Here is a 23,825-nt window from a genome sequence, read left to right as displayed (position 1 = left end):
ATATGTGTGTGTGTGTGTGTGTGTGTGTGTTATATATATATATATATATATATATATATATATATATATATATATATATATATATAAATTATTTTGGTTTTGATCTCTTAAGCTCATATGCATTTTAACAACCCTGCATTCCCCCCTCCAAGTTTGCTCTTTTTGACATCAGATTTTACATTTTTTGTTTTGTTTAACCCTTAACTGCTTATTGTGGATATATATGGTTTTCCTACTTTTGTCTTTTAACCTTCCTACTACCCTTATACATCATTAATACTACCTTTACTGTATATTTGCCTTTACCAATGAGATTTTTCATATCTCTAGTCGTGGCCTTGTCTGCTTACAGAAGTCCCTTCAACATTTCTTGTAAAGGTGGTTTTGTGATGTTGAACTCTTAGCTTTTGCTTATCTGTAACCCTTTGGATCTATCCATCAAATCCAAATAAAATCCTGGCCAGGTAGAAAATCCTTGGTTGTAGGTTTCCTCCTTTCATCACTTTAAATATATTGTGCCATTCCCTTCTGGCCTGCAGTTTCTGCTGAAAAGTCAGCTGATAACCTTATGGGAGTTCCCTTGTACATAACTTGTTGCTTTTCCCTTGCTGCTTTTAATATTCCCTCTTATCTTTAATTTTTCCATTTTAATTACAATGTGTCTTGGTGTGGTCCTCTTGAGGTCAAGCTTGTTTGGGACTCTCTGTGAATCCTCAACTTGGATATTTGTTTCCTTTCCCAGGTTAGGGAAGTTTTCAGCTATTATGTCTTCAGATAAGTTCTTTGCCTCTTTCTCTCTTTTTCCTTCTGAGACCCCTATAATGTGAATGTTACTACACTTGATGTTGTTTCAGAGGTTTCTTAAACTGTCCTCATTTCTTTTTATTCATTTTTCTTTATTCTGTTCAGCTTCAGTGATTTCCACTCCTCTGTCTTCCAAATTGCTGATATGTTCCTCTGTATCAATTAAGCTACTGCTGATTCCTTCTAGTGTATTTTTTTATTTCAGTTATTGTTTTCTTCTTCATCTCTGTTTGGTTCTTCTCTATGCTGTGTAACTCTTTGTTGAATACTTCTAACTTTTCACTCTGTTCATCCAATCTTTTCCTGAGTTCATTGAACATCTTTATGTCATTACCTTGAACTCTTTATTGCGTAGGTTGCTTACTTCCACTTCATTTATTTCTTTTTCCTGGATTTTATCTTGTTCCTTCATTTGGAATATGTTCCTCTGTCACCTTATTTTGCCTAATTTGCTGTTTTTATTTCTATGTATTCGTAGGTTGGTTATATTTCCCGACCTTGGAGAAGTGGACTTTTGTAGGAGACATCTTTTGTGTCCCAGCAGTGCACTCTGCTCTGGTCACCAGAACTATATGCTCTAGGCTTGTCCCCTATGTGGGCTTCATGGGTCTTTCTGTTGTGGTGTGCTGACTGCTGTGGGTGGTCTGGTAGGCTGGTTGGCACCAGGTCTGGTTGGTTGCCAGGCCTCACCTTGTGTGCAGACTGCCAGTTGCAGGTGGGTGGGACCAGGTCATGAAGCAGCTGGCTATCAAGCCATTTTCGGGGGGGCAGGGCTAGTGCTGGCCTACTGGTCAGCAAATCTGGGTTCTGTGGTGGTAGGTTGCAGGACCAGTGGTCCTTGGTCTAGTGTTGGCTTGCTAGTAGGTAGGGCTGCTTCCTGACACAGCTGACTGCAGCATTTGGGGTGTCCCAAAGCTGGTGTCAGTGTGTTGAGTGTGGCTGTATCCCAGGGTGATTGTCTGAGGGGTCCAAGGTGTCTCAGAGCTGGTGTTGGTCTGCTGGTGGGCAGGGCTGAGGCTCAAGGGGTTCTGGGGCTAGTGCCAGTTCGCTGTTTGGTATATCCATGTCCCAGGGTCTCTGGCTGCAGGGCCTTGGGGGTCCTGGAGTTGGTGAGTTGACCTCCTTGTTGGGCAGAGTTGGGGCCCAGGGTGCCCTGGGGCTGGTGTGTGCCCACTGGTTGGTGAGGCTGCTCCCAGTGCTAGTGCTGGACCACTGATTTGAAGGACCACTTCTGGGGTCTCTGGATGCAGGGCCCTGATTTTCCTGGAGTTGGTGCTGGTTCATTGGTGGTGAGACTGGGTCCCTATGGCTAGCTGTGAGGGCCCCTATGGGGTCCAGTGGCTAGGTCCAGTGCACTGGTGTGTGGGGCCGGGTCCTGGGCCCTCTGATGTAAGGGTTGGATCACAGGGTGGCTGTGGGCTCAGGAGGTCTTAATGCAGCCCCCCTGCTTTTGGGTGGGGCTGTGTCCATGCCTGACTAGCTACTTCTTCTGAAGCATCTCAGTACTGGTGCCAATAGGCTGACAGTTGGGGCTAGGTCTCTGTGCTAATAAGCTGGAATGAAGATGCCAAAATGGCCCTTGCCAGCACCAGTGTCCATGTGGTATAACACACTCCCAATAATGGGTGCTGCCAGTGTCTATGTCCCCAGTGTGAGTTCCAGTTGACCCTCTCTGGGAGGCTCTCTAAGATCAGCAGGTGGGTCTGACCCAGGATGCTTTCAAACCACCACTTCAGACTTCGTTCCCAGAGCATGTGAGATTTTATGTGCACCCTTTAAGAGTGGAGTCTCTTTCCCCACATTCCTCTGGCTCTCCCAAAAATTGCTGCTGGCCTTCAAAGCCAAACTGTCTGGGGGCTTGTCTTCCTGCTGCAGGACCCCTGGGCTTGGGAGCCCAATGAGGGGCTGAGGCCCTTTGCTCTTTGGGGAGAACCTCTACAATTATAATTATCCTCCCACTTGTGGGTCACCCACACAGGGATATGGCTCTCGACTGTACTGAGTCTCCACTCCCCAACCATCTCATTGTGGTTCCTTCTTTATCTCTTTAATTGTAACACTTTCATGCTAATCTTCTGGTCTTTCTCATCAATAATTGCTCTGTAAATAGTTCTAATTTCTAGTGTGCCTGTTCAAGGAGGCGAGCTCAGGGTGTTCCTTCTCTGCCATCTTGACCAATCTCGACTGTTGATGACACAATATTATATATAGAAAACCATAAAGACTCCACCAAAAAACTGTTAGCATTAATTAAAATATTCTGTAAAGTTGTAGGATTCAAAATCAATATACATTTAGGTCGCTTCCATGTCTTGGCTATTGTAAACAGTGCTGCAATGAACATTGGGGTGCATGTATCTTTTTGAATTATGGTTTTCTCTGGGTATATGCTCAGGAGTGGAATTGCTGGGTCATAGGGCAGCTTTATTTTTAGTTTTCTAAGAAACCTCCATACTGTTCTCCGTAGTGGCTGTACCAATTTACATTCCGACATAAAGTATAAGAGGGTTCCCGTTTCTCCACACCCTCTCCAGCATTTATTGTTTATAGATATTTTAATGATGCCCAATCTGACTTGTGTGAAGTGATATCTCATTGTAGTTTTGATTTATATTTCCCTAATAATTATCAATGTTGAGCATCCTTTCATGTGCCTCCTGGCCACCTGTATGTCTTCTTTGGGGAAATGTCTATTTAAGTTTTCTGCCCATTTTTCAATTAGGTTGTTTGTTTTGTTTGTTTGTTTGTTTGTTTTGTTTTGTTTTGCTGTATGCGGGCCTCTCACTGTTGTGGCCTCTCCCGTTGCGGAGCACAGGCTCTGGACGCGCAGGCTCAGTGGCCATGGCGCACGGGCCCAGCTGCTCCACGGCATGTGGGATCTTCACGGACTGGGGCATGAATCCGTGTCCCCTGCATCGGCAGGCGGATTCTCAACCACTGCGCCCCTAGGGAAGCCCTGTTTTTTTGATATTGAGCCTCATGAGCTGTTTGTAAATTTTGGAGAGTAATTTCTTCTCCGTTGCATTGTTTGCAAGTATTTTCTCCCATTCTGTGGGTTTTCATTTCATTTTGTCTATGGTTTCTTTTGCTGTGCAAAAGCTTTAGAGTTTAATTAGGTCCCATTCCTTTATTTTTTATTTTATTTCCATTAATCTGGGAGACAGCTAGAAAAAGATATTGCTGCAATTTATGTCAAAGAGTGTTCTGCCTATGTTTTCCTCTAAGAGTTTTGGTTGTTTTTTAGTTGTATTTTTATTTTTTTAACATCTTTATTGGAGTATAATTGCTTTACAATGTTGTATTCGTTTCTGCTGTATAACAAAGTGAATTAGCTATATGTACACATATATCCCCATAACCCCTCCCTCTTGAGTCTCCCACCCTCCTTATCCCACCCCTCTAGGTGGTTGCAAAGCACCGAGCTGATCTCGCTGTGCTATGTGGCTGCTTCCCACTAGCTATCTGTTTTACGTTTGGTAGTGTACATATGTCAATGCCACTCCCTCACTTCATCCCAGCTTACCCTCCCCGCTCCCTGTGTACTCAAGTCCATTCTCTATGTCTGCGTCTTTATTCCTGTCCTGCCCCTAGGTTCTTCAGAACCTCTTTTTTTCCCTGATTCCATATATAGGTGTTAGCATACAGTCTTTGTTTTTCTGTTTCTGATTTACTTCACTCTGTATGATAGATTCTAGGCCCATCCACCTCACTAAAAATAACTCAATTTTGTTTCTTTTTATGGTCGAATAATATTCCATTGTATATATGTGCCACATCTTCTTTATCCATTCATCTGTCAGTGGACACTTAGCTTGCTTCCATGTCCTGGCTGTTGTAAATGGTGCTGCAGTGAACATTGTAGTACATGACTCTTTTTGAATTATGGATTTCTCAGGGTATATGCCCAGTAGTGGGATTTCTGGGTCGTATGGTAGTTCTATTTGTAGTTTTTTAAGGAACCTCCACACTGTTCTCCAGAGTAGCTGTATCAAGTTACATTCCCACCAGCAGTGCAAGAGGTTTCCCTTTTCTCCACACCCTCTCCAGCATTTATTGTTTCTAGATTTTTTGATGGTGACAATTCTGACTGGTGTGAGGTGATACCTCATTATAGTTTTGATTTGCATTTCTCCAATGATTAATGATGTTGAGCATTCTTTCATGTGTTTGTTGGTGATCTGTATATCTTCTTTGGGGAAATGTCTATTTAGGTCTTCTGCCCATTTTTGGATTGGGTTGTTTGTTTTTTTGATATTGAGCTGCATGAGATGCTTGTAAATTTTGGAAATTAACCCTTTGTCAGTTGCTTCGATTGCAAATATTTTCCCCCATTCTGAGGGCTGTCTTTTCATCTTGTTTATGGTTGATTTTGCTGTGCAAAAGCTTTGAAGTTTCATTAGGTTCCATTTGTTTATTTTTGTTTTTATTTCCATTTCTCTAGGAGGTGGGTCAAAAAGGATCTTGCTATGATGTATGTCATAGAGTGTTCTGCCAATGTTTTCCTCTAAGAGTTTTATAGTGTCTGGCCTTACATTTAGGTCTTTAATCCATTTTGAGTTCATTTTTGTGTATGGTGTTAAGGAGTGTTCTAATTTCATTCTTTTACATGTAGCTGTCCAGTTTTCCCAGCACCACTTATTGAAGAGGCTGTCCTTTCTCCACTGTACATTCCTGCCTCCTTTATCAAAGATAAGGTGACCATATGTGTAGGGGTTTATCTCTAGGCTTTGTATCCTGTTCCATTGATCTATATTTCTGTTTTTGTTCCAGTACCATACTGTCTTGATTACTGTAGCTTTGTAGTATAATCTGAAGTCAGGGAGCCTGATTCCACAAACTCGGTTTTTATTTCTCAAGATTGCTTTGGGTATTCGGAGTCTTTTGTGTTTCCATACAAATTGTGAAATTTTTTGTTCTAATTCTGTGAAAAAATGCCATTTGTAGTTTGATAGGGATTGCATTGAATCTATTGATTGCTTTGGGGAATATAGTCATTTTCAAAATGTTGATTCTTCCAATCCAAGAACATGGTATATCTCTCCACCTGTTTTTATCATCTTTAATTTCTTTCATCAGTGTCTTATAGTTTTCTGCATACAGGTCTTTTGTCTCCTTAGGCAGGTTTATACGTAGGTATTTTATTCTTTTCGTTGCAATGGTAAATGGGAGTGTTTCCATAATTTCTCTTTCAGATTTTTCATCATTAGTGTATAGGAATGCAGGAGATTTCTGTGCATTAATTTTGTATCCTGCTACTTTTCCAAATTCATTGATTAGCTCTAGTAGTTTTCTGGTAGCATCTTTAGGATTCTCTATGTATAGTATCATGCCATCTGCACAGAGTGACAGTTTAATTCTTCTTTTCCGATTTGGATTCCTTTTATTTCTTTTTCTTTTCTGATTGCTGTGGCTAATGCTTCCAAAACTATGTTGAAAAATAATGGGGAGAGTGCGCAACCTTATCTTGTTCCTGATATTAGTGGAAATGATTTTGGTTTTTCACCATTGATCCTCTAAAACTTTTATAGTGTCCAGTCTTACATTTAGGTCTTTAATCCAGTTTGAGTTTATTTTTGTGTATGGTGTTAAATAATGTTGTAATTTCATTTTTTTACATGTAGTTGTCCAGTTTTCCCAGCACCATTTATTGAAGAGACTGTCCTTCCCCCATTGTATAGTCTTTCTTTCTTTATTATAGATTAATTGATTGTATGAGTGTGGATTTATTTCTGGACTCTCTGTTCTGTTCCATTAACCTATGCATCTTGTTTTTGTGCCAGAACCATACCGTTTTGAATTCTATAGCTATGTGGTATACTTTCAAGTATGGGAGTGTGACATCTGTAGTTTTATTCTTCTCTCTCAAGATTGCTTTGGCTATTTGGAGTCTTTTGTGTTTTCATTAAAAATTATATTTATTTTTTCTAGTTCTGTGAAAAGTGCCACTGGTATTTTGATAGGGATTGCATTGAATCTGTTGATTTCTTTTGGTAGTATGGACATTTTAATGATATTGAATCATCCAATCCATGAGTGTGGCACATTTTCCAATTTTTTGGTGTGTTATCTTCAATTTCTTTAATCATTGTCTTATTGTTTTGAGGCTACAGGTCTTTTACCTCCTTGGTTAAATTTATTCCTAGGTATTTTATTATTTTGCATGCAATTATAACTGGGATTGTTTCCTTCATTTCTCATTCTGTTGGTTCATCATTATTGTATAGAAATGCAACAGGTTTCTGTATATTAATTTTTTAAAGAAATTTATTTATTCATTTATTTTGGGCTGCATTGGGTCTTCATTGCTGCACCCAGGCTTTCTCTAGTTGCAGTGAGCGGGGGCTATTCTTCATTGAGGTGCGCAGGCTTCTCATTGCAGTGGCTTCTATTGTTGTGGAGTATGGGCTCTAGGTATGCAGGCTTCAGTAGTTGTGGCACGAGGGCTCAGTAGTTGTGGCTCATGGGCTTAGTTTCTCCATGGCATGTGGGATCTTCCTGGACCAGGGCTTGAACCCGTGTCCCCTGCATTGGCAGGCAGATTCTTAACCACTGTGCCACCAGGGAAGTTCTGTATATTAATTTTGTATCTGCAAGTTTCTGAATTCATTCATTAGCTTTAATAGATTTTTGGTGGAGTGTTTGGTGTTTTCTCTATATAGTATTCTGTCATCTGAAAATAGTGATTGTTTTACTTCTGACTTTCTGGTTTTGATGCTTTTTATTTCTTTTTCTTGCCTCATTTCTGTGGCTAGGACTTCCAATACTATGTTGAATGAAAGTGGCAAGAGTGAGCATCCTTGTCTCGTTCCTAATCTTAAAAAAAAAAAAGCTTTCCGCTTTTCACCTTGAATATAATGTTAACTGCGAGTTTGTCATATATGGCCTTTTATTATGTTGAAGTATGTTCACTCTATACCCACTATGTTAAGAATTTTTGATCATAAACTGATATTGAATTTTATCAAATGCTTTTCTACATCTATTGAGATGATCATGTGATTTTTATCCTTCCTTTTGTTAGTGTGGCATATCACATTTATTGATTTATGGATGTTAAGCCATCCTCACATCTCTGGAATGAATCCCACTTGATCATGGTGTATAAGTCTTTTAATGTATTGTTAAGTTTGATTTGCTAATATTTTGTTGAGGATTTTTGTGTCTATATTTATCAAAGATATTGGCCTATAATTTTCTTTCTTGCAGTGTTTTTTTCTGGTTTTGGTATCACGTTAATGGTGGCCTTGTAGAATGAGTTTGGAAGTATTCCTTTGTCTTCATTTTTTGCAATAATTTGAAAGTGATAAATATTAATTATTTTTAAATGTTTGGTAGAATTCACCTGTGAAGCCATCTGGACCTTGACTTTTGTTTTGGGGGAGTTTTTTGATTACTGATTCAATTTCATTACTAAAAATCTGTCTATTCAGATTTTCTATTTCTTCATGATTCAGTGTGGGAAGATTATATGATCTAGAAATTTTTCCATTTCTTCTAGGTTGTTTAATTTGTTGACATATAATTGTTCATAGTAGTCTCTTATGATCCTTCATATTTCTGTGGTGTCAAGTTGTAATTTTTCCTCTTTAATTTCTGATTCTACTTATTTAGGTAATCTCTTTTTTTCTTGATGAGGCTGGCTAAATAAGTTTCTTGATTTTGTTCATCTTTTCAAAAGACCAGCTGTTACGTTTATTGATCTCTTGTATTTTTGTCTCTATTTCATTTATTTCCTCTATGATCTATTATTTTTTTCCTTCTTCTAACTTTGGTCTTTGCTTATTCTTCTTTTTGTAGTTCCTTTAAATGTACATTTAGATTCTTTATTTGAGATTTTTGTTTCTTGAGGTAGGGCTGTATCAGTATGAGCTTCTCTCTTAGGACTACTTTTGCTTTGTCCCATAGATTTTGCTTCTGCTAAATTTGTTTTTTTTTTTATTCTTCTTTCTCTCATTGCTTTAGGTGCAAGGTTAGGTTGTTTATTTGAGATGTTTCCTGTTTCCTAAGGTAGGATTGTATTGCTATAAACTTCCTTCTTGGAACTGCTTTTGCTGCATCCCATAGGTTTTGGGTTGTCCTGCCTCCATTGTCATTTGTTTCTAGGTATTTTTTGATTTCCTCTTTGATTTATTCAGTGATCACTTGGTTATTAAGTAGTGTATTGTTTAGCCTCCATGTGTTTGTATTTTTTACAGATCTTTTCCTGTAATTGATATCTAGTCTCATAGCATTGTGGTCCAAAAAGATATTTGATACGATTTCAATTTTCTTAAATTTACCAAGGCTTGATTTGTGACCCAAGATATGATCTATCCTGAAGAATGTTCCATGAGCACTTGAGAAAAATGTGTATTCTGTTGGTTTTGGATCGAATGTCCTATAAATATCAGTTAAGTCCATCTTGTTTAATGTATCATTTAAAGCTTGTGTTTCCTTATTTATTTTCATTTTGGAGGATCTGTCCATCGGTGAAAGTGGGATGTTAAAGTCCCCTACTATGATTGCGTTACTATTGATTTCCCCTTTTATGGCTGTTAGTATTTGCCTTATGTATTGAGTTGCTCCTACGTTGGGCGCATAAATATTTACAATTGTTATATCTTCTTCTTGGATCAATCCCTTAATCATTATGTAGTGTCCTTCTTTGTCTCTTGTAAAAGTCTTTATTTTAAAGTCTATTTTGTCTGATATGAGAATTGATACTCCAGCTTTCTTTTGATTTCCATTTGCATGGAATATCTTTTTCCATCTCCTCACTTTCAGTCTGTATGTGTCCCTAGGTCTGAAGTGGGTCTCTTGTAGACAGCATATATACGGGTCTTGTTTTTGTATCCATTCAGCGAGTCTGTGTCTTTTGGTGGGAGTATTTTATCCATTTACATTTAAGGTAATTATCAATATGTATGTTCCTATTCCCATATTCTTGTTTTGGGTTTGTTATTGTAGGTCTTTTCCTTCTTTTGTGTTTCTTGCCTAGAGTAGTTCCTTTAGCATTTGTTGTAAAGCTGGTTTGGTGGTGCTGAACTCTCTCAGCTTTTGCTTGTCTGTACAGGTTTTAATTTGTCCATGAAATCTGAATGAGATCCTTGCTGGGTAGAGTAATCTTGGTTGCAGGTTTTTCTCCTTCATCAGTTTCAGTATGTCCTGCCACTCCCTTCTGGCTTGCAGAGTTTCTGCTGAAAGATCAGCTGTTAACCTTATGTCCCATAGATTTTGGAGAGTTATGTTTCCATTTTCATTTGTCTCAAGGTATATTTTTATTTCTTCTTTGATTTCTTCACTGACCATTGGTTGTTTAGCATCATGCTGTTTAGTCTCCATGTGTTTGTGTTTTTTCCAGTTCTCTTACTGTAGTTGATTTCTAGTTTCATAGTGTTTTTGTCGGAAAAGATGATTAATATGATTTTAATCTTTTTATGCTTAATGTGACTTGTTTTGTGGCCTAACATGTGATGTATCTGGAGAATGTTCCATGTGTACTTGAAAAGAATGTGTGTTCTGCTGCTTTTTGATGGAATGTTCTATAAGTGTATATATTAAGGTAATCTCATCTAATGTGTTAAGGCCAGTGTTTCTTTATTGATTTTCTGTCAGATGATATATCCATTGGTGTAACTGAGGTATTATAGTCCCCTACTATTATTGTATTTCTGTCTATTTCTTCAGTTATTTCTGTTAATATTTGCTTTATATATTTAGGTGCTCCTCTGTTGAGTGCATAAATGTTTACAAATGTTATATCGTCTTGTTAGATTGACCCCTTTATCATAATTTAATGTCTCTCCTTGTTTTGTTACAGTCTTTGCTTTAAAGTCTATTTTGTCTGATATAAGTACTGCTACTGTGGCTTTCTTTTAATTTCCATTTGCATTGAATACCCTTTTCTATCCTATAACTTTCAGTCTGTGTGTGTCTTTAGATATGAAGTGAGTTTCTTGCAGGCAGCATATATATCGGCCTTGTTTCTGTATCCATTCAGCCACTCTACATCTTCTGATTAGAGCATTAGTTCATTTAAATTTAAAGTGATTATTGGTAGGTATTTACTTATAGCTATTTTGTTCATTGTTTGCTGGTTGTGTTTGTAGTTCTTCTCTGTTCTTGTCTTCTCCTCCCAGTTTCTTTCCTTGTGTTTTGATGGATTCCTTTAGTATGATGTTAGGGTTCCTTAAGAAAGTAAATCTTATAACCAACAAGGACCTACAGTATAGCACAGGGAACTCTGCTAAATATTCTGTAATAACCCAAATGGGAAAAGAATGTGAAAAAGAATAGATACATGTATATGTATAACTGAATCACTTTGCTGTATACCTAAAATTAACACAACATTGTTAATCAATTATACTCTAATATAAAATTTAAAAATTTTTTAAAAAAGAGTAAATCTTAAAATTTCTCATCACAAGGAAAAAAAATGTAACTATGTATAGTGATGGATGTTAACTAGACTTATTATGGTGACCATTTCACAGTATATACAAATATCAAATCATTATGCCGTACACCTGAAATTAGTGTAATGCTTATCTCAATTATATTGTAATAAAAAGGAAGATGACTCTGATTGTCCTCTGGATCTCTTTTAATTGTTTTGCATAATTAGGCCAGATTCATGTCTTCTAGGAACTGTGTAGTTTTCCAGGAAATGATGCTTGAAGAAATCAGAAATCTGGGAAATATGCCATTAGTGAGGAAGGCAGCAGAGTCTCCGCCTTTTCACTTCCCAGTTGTTTGACCTTGAGCAAGATCCTTTACCTCTCTGAGCTTTGGTTTCTTCATTTCTAAAACAAACTTAATATGTCTTCCCTACAGCACACAGTTGTTGTAAGGAATGAAGCATAACAACATGTTATCAGGATTTGCACTCTTATACTGCAAGGAAACTACCCATTCTGTAGGCCACTAAAATTGTGCCCTAGGACTGGCATCTATGCAGTGCCTGTGATATGTATCTTCTGAAAGCCACCTTTGAAAGGAACAGAGTTCAGAGGTCACACTCAGGGATGGTGCATGTTCAGAGTGGAAAGAGAAGTTGAGTCAGGGGTATGTGTATGGCACCAAATCTCAGAAAGGGAGTTTTGAATACTGAGCATTTAAATTTTGGAATTGGGACAAAATGCTGATCTATCTTACCCTTTTCTCACCCCACTCAAGTTTTCTCTTTCTTCTCCTGTTGTTCCAGGTGCATGATGACTGCAGGAGACGGTTTTCCAAGGAATGCTGGTTTGGAAGTCATCGATCATCAGTCATTCCTCCCACTGCCCTCAGCGACCCCAAGGGTGATGGTGAGTAGCTAAACTTTAATACATTGGGGAATATATTGGGGAGGGAAGGAAGATGCAAAGCCTAGAGAAAAAGACTGCAATTAAATTAATCTGGTCAACCAATCAAACATTTCTGGGAGTACGAGTGTGCATATGTGTATAGACAGCTCATGTTTTCCTTTAGACTTTTGGGATGGTGAATATTGTTTATGGTGTATATGTATGTGGACATGTTCTTTGTAGCCTCTGTCAAAATTGTTTCCAAATGATCAGAATTGATTTCAGCTTTTACATGATTTCCAGACAGTAGATAATCCATGAAATAATTTTTTTTGCTTGCTGCCTACTTCATTACCAAGGAAAAGCCAGCATTAGCTAGGGGGCAAGAATTCCTGTAACCATTACAACAGTTTTAGAACTAGACACAGCACATGTGTACGTGTGTGCACATACATGTACATACACTCTGAGCCACTCTAGTCTCTTCCAGTTCATTTCCCAACCCCAACACAGATACAGACAGACATTGGTGCATGGAATGAGCCACTCACACAGTTTTGTGCAGGCAAGCATACTCATATGTCCCCATAATGACATGCACAGACACACATCCCTCACTCAGGGATGCATGCATATATTATTCTCAGAGCTACTCAAATATTTATCCACATAGAGTCACTTACCAGAGAGCTGACTAGAGAGATGATGAGATTGATGACTTGGTATATAAGAGACACTTGACTGGCTAGGAGAAAGAAGGGCCTAGGGGCAAGATGGAAAAGTATCAAACTAGTCAGCCAAGTCTACTCAGGCTGCTAATGAAAGTCAATGAAGTCTTGAATCTGAGACTTTGCTCAACCCCACAGGGACCTGGGGAAGATGTCTTTGGGCAGACTGAAGGATGGCCACCTCAGCATCTTATAAATCACCCCCAAATAGGTGTTAAGGGGCTTCCACCCCTCCTTTGTAATTGGCCCAACAGGTTCTGTGTTCTTGTGGAAGTTGGGTTTTTTAGTTTGTTTTTTCCCATCTTATATCATTTCTTATTCTTGTTATAGATGCTCAACTAATAGCATTACTACTTTCTTTTGCTTTCCACCAATGACATATTATTGCTTAGAAGCACCTGTGCTAAGCCATTCTTTTTGTGTAATGTCTCATACAATGCCCCATGAGTTAGCTTTTAGCCTTTCATCCTAGTCATCTGCAATCTTGATCCAATTGAATGTCACTCTTGAGAGCCCTTCTTTCTATCATGTGTTACTTGGCCTGTGGTTTCTTAGGAGTATCTTTTGAAACCTCCATATCTTCTTGACTCCTTCTGGCTTCTTGGCCTAGGCAAATACACTCTTTAATGTTCCCTGTTGGGAAGTCCCACCCATCTTAGAGATGATGAGGTCATTAAAGATGATCTGGTCCAACCCTCTGGCCAGGCTAGGGAATCCCTTCTCCAGCATCCAAGGTGGAGGCATCCATTTGATGACTTTCTGAGGAAGCACATGCCATTGCTGATTAACATTCATTCATTATTTATTCCGTCAACAAACTCTCATTTCTGATGTCTTCTAATTTCCCTTTTTCCTACCCGATCTGCTTGGTAAATTTCTTCTCTCATCCTAGAGGGTGAGAACAACGTCAAACATTGTCTCCTGTTTAAAGGCTTCTGTAATTGCCCCTCCCCATTTCTCCAGAGAAATAAATTACTTCCTTTGCTGTAAACCCAGAACACATATCTCAGAGCACTTAACACACTATATTATAGTTTGTCACATGTATGTCTCCCACTCCAGACTGTGAGCTCTTGTATCACTAGCACTTAACTCAAACCCGATACATGGTATATTCACAGTCAAGATTTGTTACATGAATTCATTAATACATTTACTGAATACTGTGTATATATAAGGCTCAGTGATAAACAATGTAGAGAATAAGATATGACTAAGACAGGATCCCTGATTTATATGGGGGCAAAACAGTATAATGCAGTATTTGTCAAATACAAGAATGCCTCAGAATCATCCAGAAGGCTTTTTAAAACACAGATTTCTAGGCCCTATGCCCCTGCCCCAGAGCTTTTGATTCAGTAGATCTGGGTAGGGAACAAGAATTTCCATTTCTTACAAGAAATGATGCTGATACTACTACTCCCGAGAGCATACACCATCATTTACTAACTGTGTGACCTTGGGCAAGTTACTTAACCTCTCTGTGCCTCGTGTATCATTTGTTTTCTGCCAATAGGGAATAAAAGTTATACTCAAGTGCATTATGAGGGTTAAATGAGTTAGTATCTGTAAAAGAGGATTTTAAAATACAGGTAGGGGAACAGGAAGCCAACCTTATGCTAATTTAGCATCCTTCTGTGGTATGAACTGAACAAATTTGAGAGGGACTCTTGGCTCCTTGGTTTTGGGCACTGTGGTTATATTAACTTAGCTCAAAGAAGCACGATCTTTTTTTTAAAGCTCTTTCAGACTGTTGACTCATCTGGAGCTTAAAGTCAAGTAAATCCCCTAAGCCCTTTTCACGCTTGATGCTGCCAAGCCAAGTTCCTATTGTCTTGTTCTGATGCAACTTATGTCCTTATGCCTAAAGGCCAAGCTTCACATTTATCCCCTTTTCAGCTTGTTGACTTTGACCCTACTGCCTGTTAAGGTCATTTTTCAATCTTGATTCTGTCATCCAGTGGCTCTCCCTCCTGCCTTAGGTACTTCAAAGTTGACAAGCTAGCCTTCCATGTTTTTATTTAAATTGGTTAAAATTGTTGAATAGTACTGGACAGTCCCTTACAATTAACATGAGCCTATTCAAAAGCAACCTTGTGGACATGATCATTTACCTGGTTATGAATCTGCCTAATATCGCTGTATTCCAGCCCACAATACCATTTTTGTCACCTTGTTCACAGGATTCATCTAACATTTTGTTGTCATTTTATGTGGGCCCTGTAACCTCTCTCCCTCACTTACTCCACAGCAGCCATGCTATTCTCTTCACTGTCCACAAACATCCCAGGCAGTCTCCCTTCTCTGGGCGGGTTCTTATTCTTCCTCTTGACCCCCAAAAAACTCTTCCCCCAGATACCTGCATTGCTCACTACCTCATTTCATTCAAATGTCATCTCACCAGAGAAGCCATCCCTGGCCACCTGTCTAAAACAACACCCCAATCAGTCTCCATTCCCCTTTTCCTGCTTTATTTTTCTTCATATCGCATTATTTTCTATATTTATTTGTGTATTTATTTATGGTCTGCATCCTTCCATTAGAATATAAATTCCACAAGAGCAAAGATCATTTATATCTTGTCTATCAATCACTGTATATCGGAACATAACAAGGACAGGCACAAAGAATGCCCTCAATCCTGGTGGCCCAGTGGTTGAGAGTCCGCCTGCCGATGCAGGGGACACGGGTTCGTGCCCCGGTCCGGGAAGATTGGTCAGGGAACTAAGGTCCTAGGTCCTGCACGGAGTGGCCAAAAAAAAAAAAAAAAAGACCTCGATACATATATGTAGAATGAATGAATGAATGTCTTAACTACCATTGTGTTAACATATATTTTGTAAAAAAAAAAATGTTGAAAAGGGCTAACATGTTCAGGGAGGGTAACTACTTCCAAGCTATGCTACTGAAGGGACATAGCAGACTCCCCTTGCAGCTATGAGCCCTGGCAAGCCCTGAAGGTTTGGTGCATGACAGGCTAGCTGGCTTAGGAGGTCTTCAAGCTCCACTGGCCAGTGAGTAGAAATTGGCCCATAGAGGAAGCTTGCTTTAGATTTTTCCAGGCAAAACAGCCATGAAATCTGCTCAAGTCAGCAGTCTTCCTCTTGAGGCTCCCTTTTACCCAGGTTACAACCAATGGGACACTTCAACTTGCCTCTCTCCCTGTGGCACACACCATTCAGGAGCAAGCCACATGCTTTTATCCCTTTGCATTTATTTTTGCTGGGGCATCCCTGGCAAGCCACGAGCTCAGAGGTTTGGAGGCTCACAATTTGTCTAGCATCTCCTATGAGGCCATTGCTCACTGCCTGTCTCCCTGCCAACAGGCTCTATGACCCAGTATGAGCTGGCAGGCTATGGCAATTTAGACTGCTATAACTCCACTTCTCTATGGGGAACTTCAGTGTTGGGGATTATTAAAAGCCTCTCTCTTGTCCAGACAATTTCCCTATAGTCTTGTTTCCCCTGATAGTTGGTATGATAACTTAGATTGCTCTGCCAGAACTTTAGAGGAGTGATTAAAGCTCCCTGCTTCACTCCACATTGATATGTTCTGTCATTAGATCCTGGCTGAAAGGCAGCCTTTCCTCCCCATCTCTCCTGACCTTGTATCTTCTCAGTGTAAGAACTGAGCTATCCCAGGCAGAGAGAGGACAAGTTGGGTGTGCTGATCCTCCTCCTGGGCTCTCAACCTTCTCCTTCTTCAGTTTTCCCTTGACATTTTATTGATCTTTGGTTGTGGCACCAATTTTTTTTATTCCTTGTGTTCCAATACACTGCTGTGTATGAATCTGTCTCCCCAGCTTGAGGGCAAGAGCTAGACCCCTAGCAGTATGTAGCATGATGATTGGCATGTAGTAGTTGCTCAGCAAATGTTGGTTACCAGGCAACAGCTGGGCAAAGACCAGCTATTGTTGTTTTCTTAAATAAAAGCCCCTTTGGGTTGCATCTAACTTCCCCTCTGTCCCTCAGTCTCAGAGGCACAGGGAAGCTGTGGGAAGTGTTGGATGTCTATTATCTTGATTGTGGTGATGGTATCATGGGTGTTTGCATATGTCTGAACTCATTAAATTGTACACATTAAATGTATGCAGTTCTTTGTATATCAATTATACCTCAATAAAGTTGTTTTTAAAAAGTCTTTGCAAAATTTGATGTTAAGTCATGCCTTGCTTCCATCTAAATGGCCCTTTTCTTTTTTTCCCTTTTCTTTCTGTTGTATGCATTATTAGGCCAATTAGTAGTATCTCCAGATTTCTGGAATCTTGATTGGTCTTCAGCCTGTTCATGCCCCCTTCTCATCTTCATCAACTCCAAAAGTGGCGATCACCAAGGGATAGTCTTCCTCCGGAAATTCAAGCAATACCTTAACCCATCTCAAGTGTTTGACCTTTCGAAGGGTGGACCTGCAGCCGGGTAAGCATGGGGTAAGGGATGTAGTTGCGGCTATAGAAGGGACTCCCCCCTCTACACATTCTAGAGTAGGATAGGCTTCCTGGAATTAGTTCTAGTACCTGGGCAGGAAAGGTCTATTTTCTCAAGTCAGGACACAAACACAACTCCACAGCATCTTGAGTTGGCTGGCTGGAGGACTTTTAGCCCTCTCCCAGAAATCCTTTCAAGCCTATGTCCTGCTCTCAGATTTGCTTCACCTTTATCAGTTGGAAAAGGTAACTATGTCTCCTGACTTCAGAGGAGGAGGCAAATGGATATTATTTTCCACCATTCCTGTCACTCACTCTTTTTTGTGTGGGCAAGTAGATACATCTCTACTACAGGCCTGTTTTATTTAGAGACCATCTGACTGTTTGTTCAGCCCTGGTTTCTGTGAACCCACTGGCAACTGTGCAAGATATTCTTCCTGGGCCTCAGCAAGTAGATTAGGCTAGGCAGCTAGTAACTTCCAGAACAAGGTTGGGCAAAGAAGAGTGTAGGTTGAGGCAAGGCCTGATCTCCAGGATTGCCTGTGGGAGCATTCCCTATGATCTTAGGTACACAGAGAGATAGGGGTTAAGGGAAAGGAAACATGTAGCCTGATAGCAGGGTGCAGAAGCAGCAGTCCTTAGCTCCTGGCACATTTTAGGAAAGAGTTGTAAAACTCATCAGCTCATGAAATAACTCCCCTTTCCCCTCTTCCTTCCAGGCTCTGCATGTTCAAGAACTTTGTTCGCTTTCGCATTGTGGTTTGTGGTGGAGATGGCAGCGTGAGCTGGGTCTTATCTCTGATTGATGCCTTTGGATTACAGGAACGGGTGAGTCCCTAGCTGACTTAATTTAGCCATTGCTAAAGAGACTGGCAGTGTGGAGCTGCTTATCCCAAGAAGTCCCTGGTCTTTACTCTCCTTGTCTGTAAAATACATGTTTCCTACTGGTTTCACAGTCAACCTGACTGGTAGATTCCCAATCTAAGCCTGTTCACCTATACCATTTTCTGGTTATCTAATAGTAGGAAGGAAGAAAGAGGAAGTTAGCAGAAAAAAATGAGCAGTGCTCTATTTCCCAAGCCCCAAAATGAAGATTTGAAGGGGAGGAAAGCAAGAAAAAAAGAAGTGGCATCAGGCAGCATTCAACTCCCAATTCCCTACCCCTCCTGAGGTCACTGAGTTTCTTCCCTGAGTCTCTAGAGTAGCAGAAATGTTCCTCTACCTCTCCCCCCTATCCCTAAGCAGCCCCCTGCTCTTCTGACTGCAGTGGCTTTGTCTCCTTAAGGCACCTTACCTCTTTGGCCCAGCCTAGATAGAAATTTGTGGCTATATATCTCTTTTATAAACATGGCTACAAATATTGTCATATTCCAGCAATGTGTCCCCTTACTGAGTAGGTTCTGTATTGCCAAGAGTGGGACCCAAGTCCTTAGGGAAAATTTCACTCAACTTCAAGCATCTTCCTATTACACTTCCTAAAATCATAGGTCCCTTATTGCTACTAGTTTTGAGACCATATTTTTTTCCCCAAAAAGCACCCTCTGGGTTCTTTTATGGGTGGATCTTGGTAGGTTGTCTGAAAAGGGTGCCCGGTTTTGTTCTTGCAGTGTCAGCTGGCAGTCATCCCTCTTGGAACCGGTAACGATCTGGCCCGTGTCCTCGGCTGGGGTGCGTTCTGGAACAAAAACAAATCACCTCTGAACATCCTCAACAGAGTGGAGCAAGCTAGTGTGAGGATTCTAGACAGGTGAGTAGCTGAAAGATGAGGTCGTTGTGGCTCTTCCATTCCCTTGCCAGTTACTCCCAGTTACATCATCTCAATCAGGAATGTTCTAAACTCCCTCACAGAGCTTCATTGCCTTTCTGGCTTCGGTGCAAGGAAATTTGGGGGACTTTGCCTATTAAGAAGCCAGGGTCTATTGTGTATCCTTTAAACATCACTGAAGACCCTCTTCAAACTTAAAAGATCCTAGAGCAGGAGCCCCCATTGGTAAATTTCAAGGGTTCTATAAACCTACTTCAAATTGCATGGGTAATTATCCATGTAAGTGTAATTTTTCCTTGGGAAAGTTTCCATCTTTCTGTTCTATTCTAGGATAGTATAGAAACTATTCTATAGCTTCATCAGATACTCAAAGAAACTCAAAAAAAGAGGGCTCATAAACAACTGGCCTGGATTATCTGTGCCCTAGAGAAGAGACAGTACTCTCCTCCAATCTTCTGAGAAGAAAGACTTTCTATGTGGGGGCATAGTATTTGATTTATGGCTGCTCATAAGGATAACCTGGGGAGCTTTTTCAAGGTACCAAGCTGGGCCCTACCACAAATATTCTTATTCAGTAGGTCTTGGGTAGTGCCCTGGTATGTGTATTTTACAAAAGCACCTCAGGTGATCTTGGTAGTTACCACTGCTTGAGAAGCACTGCTCTCTGAGAACTCTGTGGTGGAATTCCTTCCATCACACTGGCCTTGAGAAGTCATGAAGCAGAGGTCTCTCTTGGGGTATACCTTGAGATCAGGTGACCTGAGATAACTTGGGCAACCCCTACAACTCATCCCTACCCGTCACATAAATATTTTGACCCCTTTCGTGACATGTGAAGCATTGGTGCCAACCTGTGATGAAACAGAGCCCTAAATATCTGTCTTTAAACTTCATTTCAGATGGAGTGTGATGATCCGTGAGACTCCCAGGCAAACCCCATTGCTAAGAGGACAAGTTGAAATGGATGTACCCCGATTTGAGGTAACAACTGCCTAGCTATAATTCAGGCCAACATCTTTATTACACATTGAAATAATAGGCTAAGCCCAGAGAGAAGCTTTTGTATAGTCCATGGGCTTGATAAGGATGAGATCATTCAGGATTGGGGACATTTCAATTAGCAGTTATTTACCAAAAACTGTGTTAGGTGTTGGGGATAAAATTCAGTCAGCCATCTACTTATGCATTCACTCAAAATATTTATGGAAAGTATGGATTAACTACAGTGTGTTCCTTCCTCTTCAATTTTTGGAATAGTTTGCGAAGAATATGTATTAACTCTTCTTTGTATGTTTGGTAGAACTCCCCTGTGAAGCCATCCAGTCATGGACTTTGGTTAGCTGGGAGTTTTTTAAATTACAAATTCAGTTTCACTATTAGTGATCAGTCTGTTCAGATTGTCTATTTCTTCCTGATTCAGTCTTTAAAGATTGTATGTTTCTAGAAATGTGTCTATTTCTTCTAGGTTGTTCAGTTTGTTGGCATATAACTGTTCATAGTATTCTTTTATGATTTTTTGAATCTCTGTGGTATTGGTTGTTATGTCTCCTCTTTAATTTCTTATTTTATTTGGGTCCTCTCTCTTTTCTTCTTGGTGAGCCTCACTAAAGGCTTATCAATTTTATCTTTTCAAAGGACCAGATCTTGCTTTCATTGATCTTTTCTATTGTTTTTTTGTCTCTGTTTTATTTATTTCCTCTCTGATCTTTATTATTTCCTGCCTTCTGATGACTTTGAGCTTTGTTTGCTCTTTTTCTAATTCTTTTAGTTGGTAATATAAATTGTTTGAGATTTTTCTTGTTTCTTGAGGCAGGCCTGTATCACTGTAAACTTCCCTCTTAGAACTGCTTTGCTGCATCCCAAAGATTTTGGAATGTTGTGTCTCCACTTTCATTTGTATTGAGGTATTTTCTGATTTCCTCTTTGATTTCATCATTGTCTCATCTTTTTTTTAACATCTTTATTGGAGTATAATTGTTTACAATGGTGTGTTAGTTTCTGCTTTATAACAAAGTGAATCAGCTATACATATACATATATCCCCATATCTCCTCCCTCTTGTGTCTCTGTCCCACGCTCCCTATCCCACCCCTCTAGGTGATCACAAAGCACTGAGCTGATCTCCCTGTGCTATGTGGCTGCTTCCCACTAGCTATCTATTTTACACCTGGTAATGTATATATGTCCATGCCACTCTCTCACTTCATCCCAGCTTACCCTTCCCACTCCCTGTGTGCTTAAGTCCATTCTCTATGTCTGTGTCTTATTCCTGTCCTGCCTCTAGGTTCTTCAGAACCTTTTTAAAAATTTTTTTTAGATTTCATATATATGTGTTAGCATACAGTATTTGTTTTTCTCTTTCTGACTTATTTCACTCTGTATGACAGACTCTAAGTCCATCCACCCCACTAAAAATAACTCAATTTCATTTCTTTTTGTGGCTGAGTAATATTCCATTGTATATATGTGCCACATCTTCTTTATCCATTCATCCGATGAAGGACACTTAGGTTGCTTCCATGTCCTGGCTATTGTAAATAGAGCTGCAATGAACATTGTGGTACATGACTCTTTTTGAATTATGTCCCATTGGTTTATTTAGTAGCATGTTGTTTAGTTTCCTGTTTGTGGTTTTCCATTTTACTTCCTGTAATTGATTTCTAGTTTCATACTGTTGTGGTCAGAAAAAATGCTTGATATAATTTCTATCTTCTTAAATTTGTTGAGACTTGTTTTATGGCCTAGCATGTGATCTATCCTGGAGAACATTCCATGTTCAATTGAAAAGAATGTGTATTCTGCTGCTTTTGGGTGGAATGTCCTGTAGATAAGTCCAACTGTTCTATTGTGTCATTTAAGACACCATTTCCTTATTGATTTTCTCTCTGGATGATCTGTCCATTAAAATAAGTGAAGTGTTAAAGTCCCCTACCATTTTTGTATTATTGTCAATTTCTCCCTTCATGTTTGTTAATATTTGCTTTATATATTTAGGTGTTCCTGTATTAGGTGTGTATATGATAGAGTGTTATATCCTCTTATTGTATTGATCATTTTATCATTATATAATACCCTTAATCTTTTGTTATAGACTTTGTTTTAAAGATTATTTTGTCCTATATGAATATTACTACCCCCATTTTCTTGTTTCCATTTACATGAAATATCTTTTTCCATCCTCTGACTTTCAGTCTGTGTGTGTGTCTAACTCAAAGTGAGTCTCTTGTAAGCAGCATATAGATGGGTCTTCTTTTTTCATCCAATCAGCCACCCTATATCTTTCAATTGGAGTATTTAGTCCAATGACCTTTAAAGTGATTATTGATAGGTATGTACTTATTGCTATTTTGTTAGTTGTATTCTGGTTGTGTTTGTACTTCTCTGTTCTTTTCTTCTTCTTTTAGTTTCTTCCTTTGTAGTTTGATGGTTTTCTTTATTGGTTTGCTTCTGTTCCTTTCTCTGTAGTTTTATATATCTATTGTAGGTTTTTAATTTGTGGTTACCAAGGGGTTCCTATATGTTGACCTACAACTGTATCTACTTTTTAAAAACTGTTACTCATTTAACTTCAAACACATTCTAAAATATCTACTTTTTTTACTCCCCTCCCCCACATTTTGTGTTTTTAATGTCATATTTTACATCTCCATGTTTATCCCTTCACAGTTTATTGTAGTTATAGTTGATTTCACATTTTTTTCTTTAAATCTTTGTACTACTTACTTACTTGGTTGATCCTCAGCCTTTATTATATATTTGCCTTTACTAGTGGAATTTGTTCCTTTCCCATAGAAATTTACTTTTTGTTATAGCCTTTTCAATTAGAGAAAACCCTTTAACATTTCTTTTAGGGTAGGTTTAGTATTGCTCAATTCTTTTAGTTTTTGCTTGTCTGAGAAGTTCTTTATCTCTCCTTCAATTGTAAATGATAATCTTGCTGGGAGAGCATCCTAACTTGCAGGTTTTTCCCTTTTAGAACTTTATATATATATTATGTCCTTCCTTCTGGCCTACAAGTTTTCTGCAGAAAAAATCAGCTGATAGCCTTATGGGGATTCCCTTATATATGACTCTTTGATTTTCTCTTGCTGCCTTTAGAATTCTTTATCTTAAACTTTTGCCATTTTAATTATTATGTCTTGGTATGCATATGTTTGGGTTCATCTTCTTTGGGACCCTCTATGCTTCTTGTATCTGGATATTGGTTTCCTTATTCAGTTTCAATAAATTTTCAGCCATAACTTCATCAAATACATTTTTAAGCCCCCTCTCCCTCTCTCTTCTTCTGGGACCTCTATAATGCTTATGTTGATATGCTTTGTGTTTCCCAAATGTCCCTTAAACTGTTCTCATTTTTTTTAATTTACTTTTTACTATTCTGATTGCATGATTTCCATTATTCTATCTTCCAGATCACTTATTCATTCTTCTGTATCACCTAGTCTGCTGTTAATTCCTTCTAGTGTGTTTTTCATTTCACCTTTAAATTTTTTTTATTTCCTTGTTAAAATTCTGTGTTCATCTATTCTTTTCCCCAGTTCAGTTAGCCTATCTATTACTAATGCTTTGAATTCTTTATCTAGTAAATTGTTTATTTCTGTTTTATTAGTTTTTTTTTTTTCAGGGGTTTTCTCCTGTTCTTTCAATGAAACAAATCCCTTTGTCTTCTCATTGTTCTTAACTTTTGCTGTCTCTATTCTATGAAATTAGATGAAACAGTTACCTTTTCCAGTCTTGAAGGGGTGTCCTTGTGTATGAGCATCCCCATACAGTCTGCATGTGCCCAGTGACTTTGGTGAGAGAGCTAGATCTGACTTGAGCACAAGTCATGTCTTTC

The 23,825-nt window shown here is 39.1% G+C and overlaps 1 protein-coding gene across 1 annotated transcript in view; it reads left to right on the top strand.

Annotated features, from left to right (window-relative positions):
* DGKK (diacylglycerol kinase kappa) overlaps window positions 1-23,825 on the top strand; it is a 172,769-nt gene that overhangs the window by 104,794 nt on the left and 44,150 nt on the right. The window contains exons 8-12 of the mRNA XM_007450942.1: window positions 11,990-12,092; window positions 17,032-17,215; window positions 17,943-18,051; window positions 18,831-18,970; window positions 19,888-19,969. Of these exons, the coding sequence (XP_007451004.1) occupies window positions 11,990-12,092; window positions 17,032-17,215; window positions 17,943-18,051; window positions 18,831-18,970; window positions 19,888-19,969 (618 nt within the window). The remainder of the gene's footprint in view (window positions 1-11,989; window positions 12,093-17,031; window positions 17,216-17,942; window positions 18,052-18,830; window positions 18,971-19,887; window positions 19,970-23,825) is intronic.

This window comes from Lipotes vexillifer, unplaced genomic scaffold (assembly GCF_000442215.2).
Source record: "Lipotes vexillifer unplaced genomic scaffold, Lipotes_vexillifer_v1.1 scaffold129, whole genome shotgun sequence".
Classification (NCBI taxonomy): Eukaryota; Metazoa; Chordata; class Mammalia; order Artiodactyla; family Lipotidae; genus Lipotes; species Lipotes vexillifer.
The sequence above is the reverse complement of the archived record's forward strand: the minus strand, read 5'-3'. Positions and strand labels throughout refer to the sequence as shown.